Source organism: Leuciscus leuciscus (genome assembly GCF_965113295.1).
Source record: "Leuciscus leuciscus genome assembly, chromosome: 16".
Taxonomy (NCBI): domain Eukaryota; kingdom Metazoa; phylum Chordata; class Actinopteri; order Cypriniformes; family Leuciscidae; genus Leuciscus; species Leuciscus leuciscus.
The window spans coordinates 17,371,997-17,382,146 of record NC_138740.1 but is presented as its reverse complement, the minus strand read 5'-3'; the positions used below and the strand labels follow the sequence as shown (position 1 = coordinate 17,382,146).

Below are 10,150 nucleotides of genomic sequence, written 5' to 3'. Positions count from 1 at the left end.
GTAGGGAGACAGTTTTGAACACTGATGTCTTGTGTGTGAACAAAATCAAAAAATGAAGCTGGAGAAATTGAATGATTTGACACGTAATTGCCTACTGCAGTTACTAGTGTGCTTGTTTAACAAGTGAAGTCAAGAAAACCACACCGGCACTAAGACAAGAGTCAAGAGTTTACTGTTTAAATATTGCTCAAAAGCTATTAAAAAGACTATAATATTTGTATAGTTCAGATGTTACTTACTTATACTTACAGCATGCATTTCATGTTTCAGACAAAGAAATAAAGTAATAAAAATTAATATAATTAATAATAATATTTTAAGTTATAAAAATTAAGCAACTGTCAGGTTTCAGACATGAGTGAAAAGTATAAATCAAAGCACTTCACTTGCCTTTTACTATGGTACTTGCAACTGGTACCTTGCCGGTAATTATGTATTACAATTTTTTAATGTAAAAGGTCTGTAAAAGTCTGACAGTCTATACAACAGTAAATTAACTTAATTACATTTTTATCAGTAGATCAATGCAGTAAATCTGCTTTATATTTCAAATTCTAATAGAAATTCTTTTTAACAGATCGTCGCTGCCCGATGAAACTCACGTATGTCCAAAACGGTTACTTTTCAGGAAGTGAAAAAAACACCGTAATTTCAAAAGCAGTTGAACGTAGCATTGTCATACTTGGTACGGCATCTTTAAATGTAACCATATTCTTGCCAGTGTAATGATATAATCCACATTTGACCAAAATCGAGTTTAAATGGACATACGTGCATATTTTACAGTAACGGTGGTCGATACGCGTTCTTCCGATCATTAATTAGAATGGCCAAGTCGCGTTTCATATTGACAGATGAATAGGCTACGCTCAGTTTATTAAATAGCCTACGTCTCAGTTTATTAAATCTCTCTTGCAAACTATGAAGGGACAATGAATCAACACTCATTGCTGGGCCGGCGCGTCCATATAGGCGAACTAGGCAATTGCCTAGAGCGGCACTTTTGTAAGGGCAGCAAAATGTGTGCCAACCGGGAATGAACAATTCACAAAATAGGCTAGGCTATATGATCATATAATCATACATAATCAGAGAGCCTTTTTCTTTTCGTTTTGAATTATTTCGTTTAAAGACTTTTCAAGCTTTGTGTATTTGATGTATTTCTCATGTCTGTGTGAGGCATACACTGAGTTTCGTTAAGTTAGGATGAGATGCGCTCCAGTTAACGTGCAATGCAAGTGACCGCGCGGGCGCCTCCATGATTATATTGTCTGCTATATATTTGCTTCTTATTTATTAAATCCACTCCAGGCAATTGGTTGATGAAAAATTTATTAAAATTAAGATACAATTTATACAAAACGAAATTCACTTTAAAGAAAGGTTTTCTACAAAACCAAACTTAATGAAGTGGTCAAAATCATGTTTGACCCGTCTCAAATTGTGCATCCTATTACTCGTGCTGTTCACTTTTCATACTTTTAACAGTATAGTAGACCTACAGACTCTATTTGTACAAATTGCTGCACATTCATTTAATTCTGCATTTTGCACACACAAGTTGAAAGGCTTCAAATCAAGTTCACGGATAATTGTGCGTGCATTTATTAATCATTATGATACTAAAATCATAACAAAGTAGGCTATGCTATGTACAAAAAAATACAGCCATTTCTGTTTTTTTCTTTAAAACAAAAAAACAAGCTGCACCCTTTTTTTTACATTTCATCTTTCATTCCGAAATAGAATAATGAATGAACGAAAAAGTACACGGACCCAACATGTAGGCTATTAGCCTTTTTACCCATTATCAATCTAAATTAATCTCGTTTTTAATTTAACTTAATTTAGTTTTTCTTTATTTAAATTTAGTTTTTCTTTATTTAAATTTCGGGTTTTTCTTTATTTAATTTTCGTTTTTTCTTTATTTAAATGTCATTTTTCTTTATTTAAATTTCGTTTTTTCTTTATTTAAATTTCATTTTTCGTTTTTTAAATTTAGTTTTTTTCTTTATTTAAATTTAGTTTTTCTTTATTTAAAATTCGTTATTCTTTATTTAAATCTACCCTTTACTGTGTCAGTAATTTATTAGTCAGGAAAATATTAGACTACCTTAAAAGTATTGCTTAAGTTAACAGACCCGTGCGTGAACATCTCCACAATAAAAAGTGACAATTACTTCGTCTAGACCATTTACCGGTAAATAACAGTTGTGAATATATTGCGAATATATAATAAACTTGAACAGTTGTCAAAAACAAACGTTTGCTGATACTTTACCTCACAGAGTTATTCGGCTATCCAATGCTGAGCTTCCAGAGACGCTTAGACCGGCGAGATGCCTCCACAGGGCGGGAGATACGCGGCGTGATTGACAGCTTTGACACCAAATGGATATACGTGAAAATCAGATGACATGATTTCACAACTTTTCATTGGTCATTTAGATATGTGAAGCATACTGTATACGGAAATGAACCTGGACATTCTATCCGTCGAAAAATCTCAAAATCGGCAAAATGGACATACGCGGTTTTCATCGGACAGCGACGAGATCCTAGAGAAGAAAAGTACACAAATATTTATGAAAATTCTGGAGGGGAATTTACAAACTTCATACAATAAAAAGATAAACCTTGAAATGGAAACGTTTAGTCAAAATAGAGACTGTCTTGTGGTTACATTTATATCTGCCCAATTCACTACATTTAAAATAGCCCTCTAGTTCAAATAAAATTGCTTATTTTCAGTGTATACTTTTACCAAATAGACGCATGATAAAGGGTGAGAAATACTTAAAAAAACATTAATATAAGATAAAGTGCTACAGTTCCCCCCCCCCCCCCATTTTTCTCCCTGACAATCAAGGGTAAGAATAGCATGCACAAAATGCCTCTGTGAAAAAGATACATGTGTATTTTAAATAAATACATAAATAATACAATACAGCAAGGTTTAGGTGGTTGCTAATAGTTATATTATTAATAGTTGTTATATTGTAAAACAAACAAACAAAAAACATTAAACTAAGGATTCACCTTTTTTCTACACCAAAATTTTACAAACTTTTGTCTTATCTCTTTGGTTTGTAAACCATATACTAAAGGATTTAGTCCTGGTGGTACAATATGGAACATTATACTAGCTAGTTTCCTGCTGTCAGAGTATTCTGGAAACCGATGGAGAAAAATAAAACTAGCACAAGAAACAAACATGATGATATAAACAGCTATATGAGTGCTACAAGTTTTTATGGCTTTGCTGTTGAGTGATTTGTTTTTGCTGGTTATGCATACATTAGCAATCTTACCATATGTTATAATTACAGACCCAAGTGAGAAGGTAAAGACAATCACAGTATAAACTATTCCAAACACATTATTAATGACAACATTTTCACAGGACAGTTTAAACAGTGAGGCATTGTCACAGAAAGGGTTTTCAATGTTAGACTTGCAACGAGAAAGGCGTATAGTGAGACCCAACAGAATTGACACCATGAATACTGACAGCCCCCAGGCTGATGCTGATAGTTTAATAACCATTTTATTGGTCATTATAGCTGTGTATCGGAGTGGATTACATATAGCTACATATCTGTCAAAGGCCATGATCATTAGCACATAATGGCATGCTACTGCAAATATATGCACAAAATAAGCTTGAATAACACACTCCACATATGTGATATAGCGCTGTGATGTTTCCCTTAACATGTCTTGCATTAAGCGTGGCAAAATGACAGTTGTACCAAGTATATCATTTAGCGGCAAGTTACAGAACAGAAAATGCATAGGATGATGTAGATTCTTCTCTGTTGAGATCAGAATTATAAGTCCAATGTTGGAGACCATTATAAAGACATAAACCAAAAGAAGCAAGATGAAAACAGGATAAGAAGATTGAGTTGTAACTTTTAGTCCCTCCACGAGGAGAATGCTGTTTGTGAACGTCAGGTTGTCCATTGGCTGCCCTGTACAATCCTATACCTATAGAGTACCTTACCAATAGAGTAGCCTAACAAAAAAACAAAAACAAAAAAACTTGTCATTGTCATTTATAACATTTCGTCTGATACTGCTGCATTCATCTCTGCATTCATATATACTGTTTCAAGAAATGTATATTAAATGCATACAGTATATCCCAAATGGTTCACAAATGCACATCTTGTCATCTGAACATTTTCATAGTGCAGCACACCATCAGCATGAACTCTTGTATCACCACATAGTAAGTTGTAAAAATCAAAGAACCTGGAAGCTGTTTTTGCTACAAAGTTATGCATTGCATAATTTAGTTGTCTAATAAAACAATACTTACTCAACACCCTGTTATTATCAAGAAAGACAGTCAAGTTTCTAGATGTTAAGTGAAAAACTGTTTACATGCCCTTAGCTTTTATTTTGTTTAACAGTGTTTATGTGATGTTGTCATCATCCCACAGGGGGAAACTTATTTATAGCCCTTGTTGTCATGATCAAAGTCACTGTAATGCATATTACACTGTACTGTGTGTTGTATGCGTGATAATGTATCTGCAAATATTATGTTAAATTTTAATGTTCTGTTTACCTCAAAATTTTACTCACTTTCATATCATTCCAAAACTGTATGACTTTATTCTGTGGAATATAAAATAATATTTTGAGAAATGTTTAGTGGACATCAGTGGGCTTCAATTCTATTTGGTTCACAGCATTGTTCAAAATGTATTTATTTTTGGTTCAACTGAGGAAAGAAAGTCAAACAGGTTTGGAATGACAGTTGGATGTAATGTTACAAGTAATGACAGTTTTTGGTGTAAATTATATTAATTTAGCAATAGAAAGCTTTGTATGTGCTATTAAGAAGCTAAGCCCTGTTTGGAAATTTAAGAGAATTGTGTGACTAGGTGGTACTTTTTTTTTTTTTTTTTTTTTTAAGATGGGGAAAACCTAAGCTAACCAAACAATAAAAACAGTTTTTTTTTTTAGTTTTTTTTTTAAAAATATAGATAAAATAAAATAGACTTGCAGGACAGTGAAATTCAATTACTACAAGGGTTGGACAATGCAATTGATACACTGGCTAATATATGCCTGGTTTTACAGACAAGGCTTAAGCCTAGTCCCATAATAAAATCCATGTTTGAGCTGTCTTCACTGAAAGCAACTTGCAACTGATGCAACTGATACACTGGCATAATTTAAAAAAATTAACAGGGAAATCATGCACCATCAATAAACCAATAAAATTGAATATAGATGGAAATGTAACCCATGAGCCAAGTAAAGTGGCAGCAGCATTTAATTGTTATTTTATTAATTCCATAAATGCTCTATCTCAGAATTTTGCCAGTTCAAATTACTCTCTTACTCCTTTAGATACAGGTGCCCCCATTATGACTTTTAGAGAAGTGACAAACTTTAAAGTGAATTCAGTCATCTCTTCTCTTAATGGTTCAATATGGGATGGACACAGCATTTATAAAAACCCATAAGGAGGCACTTATTCCATCTATTACGAAAATTATTAATTGGTCAATTAATGAAGGAGTGTTTCCCAGTTCTTGGAAAACTGCAATAATAACACCAGTATTTAAATCCGGTGATCATAGTGTCATCAGCAACTATCGACCGATAAGTATTCTTCCAGCAGTCTCCAAAATTGCAGATAAATTTATATCGGAACAGATTACAATGCATTTAAATGCAGGTTCCGTCCCATTACATCCGATGCAATTTGGATTTAGAAAATATCATTCTACGGAAACGGCTAATGTCTTTCTGTTGGAAAATATAAAGGCCAAACTGGAGAAGGGTGGGGTGGTCGGAGCTGTTTTTCTTGATTTAAAAAAAGCTTTTGATTCGGTTAATCATGAGGTCCTCATTAATAAGTTATCTAAATTGAATTTTTCATCAGATGTTATTAAATGGATAAAATCATATGTTACAGACAGAAAACAATGTGTTCGTGTGGATAATAACATCTCCCAAATAACTGACATTAATTTGGGTGTACCCCAAGGTTCCATTTTGGGTCCCCTTGTCACAGTGTCTGGTTTGTGTATTCCTGGTGTCCACTAGAGGTCGTCTTCCCCACGGTGTCATCCACACTATGAACTGCATTCCCCACAATCCTTGTCTGTACCAATCACTGTTCATTGCACTCAGCTGTTCCCCGTCATTATTGTTCCCAGCTGTTCCCTGTTTCATTGTTAGTTCTGTGTATATATACCCTGGTTGTTCAGTGTTTGTCACAGAGTCCTTGTCTATTATCACACCACTTCTGAGTTCTGCTTTGTTGCCTGTTTTGTATTGTTTTATGTTTTGGATTGCTTCGTTGGTTTTGACCCCTGCCTGGACTGGATTTATGATTACGAATTACCCTAATAAATGCACTTGGATCTTACCTGTTTCCCGTGTGTGTTCGTGACACCCCTGTTATTCAGTTTATATATCAATGATCTACCTGAGGTCTGTCCACCTACTGTCACCTGCCAGATGTATGCTGATGACACTGTCATATATCTACATCAGTGGCGATTCTAGACCACAGTAACTGGGGGGGCCAGGCAGGGGCCACTTGTGCTTTTAAGGGGCACACCTTTAACATTCATCTTAACCTATTTTCAGTATTATTTCAAGTCATTTTTCACCATGAAAATCATATGACTGCAATCTCTAGAAAAAGCGCTTTTTTGCGTCATACGTAACTGAGCAAAGAGAGCGAGGGGGATATCTTCGATCAAGTGAGTCACTTGCTACCTATAGTGACATCATGCCTTCAGTGTGCATATTGTATGTAGTTCTTTGCAAACCTATAGTGGCATCATGCCTTCAGTGTGCATATTGTATGTAGTTCTTTGCAAACCTATAGTGGCATCATGCCTTCAGTGTGCATATTGTATGTAGTTCTTTGCAAACCTATGGTGGCATCATGCCTTCAGTGTGCATATTGTATATAGTTCTCTGCAAACCTATGGTGGCATCATGCCTTCAGTGTGTCTTGAACAACCACACATAAAAGGTTGCCCATATGTCGCTCTCACGTCTGTGGTCATGAAGTCGTTTGAAAGACTGGTGTTGGCCTATCTGAAGGACATCACTGGACCCCTTCTGGATCCCTTTCAGTTTGCTTACAGAGCAAACAGGTCTGTGGATGATGCAGTCAACATGGGACTGCACTATATCCTGCAACATCTTGACAGACCTGGGACTTATGCACGGATCTTATTTGTGGACTTCAGTTCGGCCTTCAATACCATCATCCCTGATCTTCTCACAGCCAAACTGACTCAGCTCTCCATGCCATCCTCAATCTGTCAGTGGATCTCCAGCTTCCTGACAGACCGGCAGCAGCGAGTGAGACTGGGGAAGCTCACATCCAGGACCCTCACCATCAGCACTGGCGCCCCCCAAGGGTGCGTTCTCTCCCCACTGCTCTTCTCCCTGTACACTAATGACTGCACTTCTAAAGACCCCTCTGTCAAGCTCCTGAAATTTGCAGACGACACCACCGTCATCGGTCTCATCCAAAATGGTGACGAGTCTGCTTACAGACTGGGGGTTGAACAGCTGGCTGTCTGGTGCAGCTATAACAACCTTGAGCTGAACACGCTCAAAACAGTGGAGATGATTGTGGATTTCAGGAGAAAATCCCCAGCACTCCCCCCTCTCACCATCATGAACAGCACTGTGGAAGCAGTGGAGTCATTCAGGTTCCTGGGCTCTACCATCTCTCAGGACCTGAAGTGGGCAAATCACATTGACTCCATTGTGAAAAAGGCCCAGCAGAGACTGTACTTCCTTCGCCAGCTGAAGAAGTTCAATCTGCCACAGGAGCTGCTGATCCAGTTCTACTCAGCCGTCATTGAGTCTGTTTTAAGCACTTCCATCACTGTCTGGTTTGGTTCAGCTACCAAATCGGACATCAGGAGACTACAACGGACAGTCCGGACTGCAGAGAGGATTATTGGTGCCCCCCTGCCAGCCCTCCAGGATCTGTACTCTTCCAGAGTGAGGAAGAGAGCAGGTAAAATCATCACAGACTCCACTCACCCTGGACACCCCCTGTTCGAACTGTTACCGTCAGGACGGCGACACAGATCACTGGCCACAAGAACATCCAGGCACAGGAACAGTTTCTTTCCACAGGCCATTTCCCTTCTGAACACTTAACATGCCCCCCAAGGCATATGCCTGCAAGTGCAATACTCCCACTGTCTAGTGCAATATTCTCTTAACTCAGGTGATATTTATATTTATATTATTCATACTACTCAAAATACTGTAAATATGTTCATAATCTGTAACATGCACTAGACTCCCACTGTCTAGTGTAATATTCTCTAACTCAGGTGATATTTATATTTATATTATTCATACTTCTCAAAATACTGTAAATATGTTCATAATCTGTAAATGTTTATTCAGACTAAACCCAACTGTGACCCCTTTTTTTTACTTTTTATACTATTTTATTTATTTTTTTATATATTTTATTCTTAGAATTTGTATTACTATTTTTCTTGTTGTATTTGTATTTGTATATGTGCACTGGAAGCTTCAGTACCAAGAAAAATTCCTTGTGGGTGCAAGCACACTTGGCAATAAAGCTCTTTCTGATTCTGATTCTGATTCTGATATTATATTGGTATTTTATTGTATTTGACTGCATTTGCATACTTGACTGTAGATAGCTTTATGAGTGAAGTTACCAACACAATAGATTGTCTCTGTCTCTCTCTCTCTCTCTCTCTCTCTCTCTCTCTCTCTCTCTCTCTCTCTCTCACAAACACGCATACAGACACAGAGAGAGAATGTTAACTTGTGTATAAATTCCCAATTTCTATTGATGTATTTGCACTTTTAATCTTGCTGAATTCTACAAGGCAAATAAATTAAGTTAAAACTTAGTTCCCCGGCCCCATTCGTCTTTGTAGGAAAATGTTCTATTTTGTCTTTATTATTTTATATTTTGTCAGAATGCACCAGAATGCTTCGTTTGTATGTGAAAATCAAAAAAAAAATCTTCTGGGGAAGGATGCCCCCAGACCCCCCTACAGGGGTTTGGTTTAGCCCCCCCTAAAATATAATTCACCAGCCGCCACTGTAAGTACATAAGTGCATAGAGCGTTATTTGGGACACAACTACAGTGAAACTAATACCAGCGCTTCCCCTCATACCAGCGAATGAAGAAAACAGAGCAGCATTTAAAGATCATTTCCGATGACTGACATCACAGAAGATATTACAGGTATTTTGGTGCTGATGTGTGAATGGTCTCTTAACAGTAAAAAGACTGGAAACCATTGCTTGTGTGAACACCATATTTGTGTATTAACTGGTAAAACCTGTCTGGTAATTTTACGGTAATTTAGTTGGATTACTTTGTGAAAGGGTCTAATGTAATATAAGATAAAAAAGTAGCCAACTGCACAAAATGATCGACTTTTTAAAAATATAATTAATATAATATAATATAATAAATTTATATAATATAAATGTATATAATATTTATCTTGCTTTAAGCATGTTTGGATATTGTTGCTGAAAAGTAATCAACAGATTAAAAAATAATAATAATCCTCATGCAAAAGAAGAAATGCATCAGTATTTTTCTCCTAATTTAAATGTGAAATGAAACCACTTTCACCTCCACGCACATACACACTTGTCTGCCTCTCATGCATTCTGTGTTCTTGAAGGACCATGTCTTTGTGTGCATCTCTGATAAGAGATGGCCACTCTTCACCATCACTGATTATAGATCCGCCTTCAGAGATACTGTCAGCTATACTGATCACACACGACAGCACAGCAGACGCCCTCCCACTAGCCTCTATCTCACTGATCTGAGAGCAGCTGGCCACTTGTGTCAGTCATTAACATATGAAAGGTCTTCACACCTAATAGTTGTCAGTCCTCTCACACCCAGCAGTGTTTCAGCTGTATATGTCCGTGAAATTTCACGGATTCCTGTATATGTTCGCATATGCGAGGTTTCCGGGTTTATCTGGAAATATACTGTTCCATGTTACTCTGATCCGCTTTTTCCCACATACATCCGGCAAACATCAAATTACACAGGAGTTTACCATGCCCGTATTTTGCCGGATTTGAGTCTTTTCATGCAGTGTCATACATGGAATACCATACCCACAG

The 10,150-nt window shown here is 36.7% G+C and overlaps 1 protein-coding gene across 1 annotated transcript; it reads right to left on the bottom strand.

The window, feature by feature from the left end:
- Positions 1-3,027: 3,027 nt before the first annotated feature.
- LOC309477433 (olfactory receptor 8G17-like) lies at positions 3,028-3,966 on the bottom strand (the record flags this gene model as incomplete). The annotated part of the gene is made up of 1 exon (XM_082140698.1): positions 3,028-3,966. The coding sequence occupies one exon, from the start codon at positions 3,964-3,966 to the stop codon at positions 3,028-3,030; it is 939 nt and encodes a 312-aa protein (XP_081996824.1).
- Between the last annotated feature and the right edge of the window lie 6,184 nt (positions 3,967-10,150).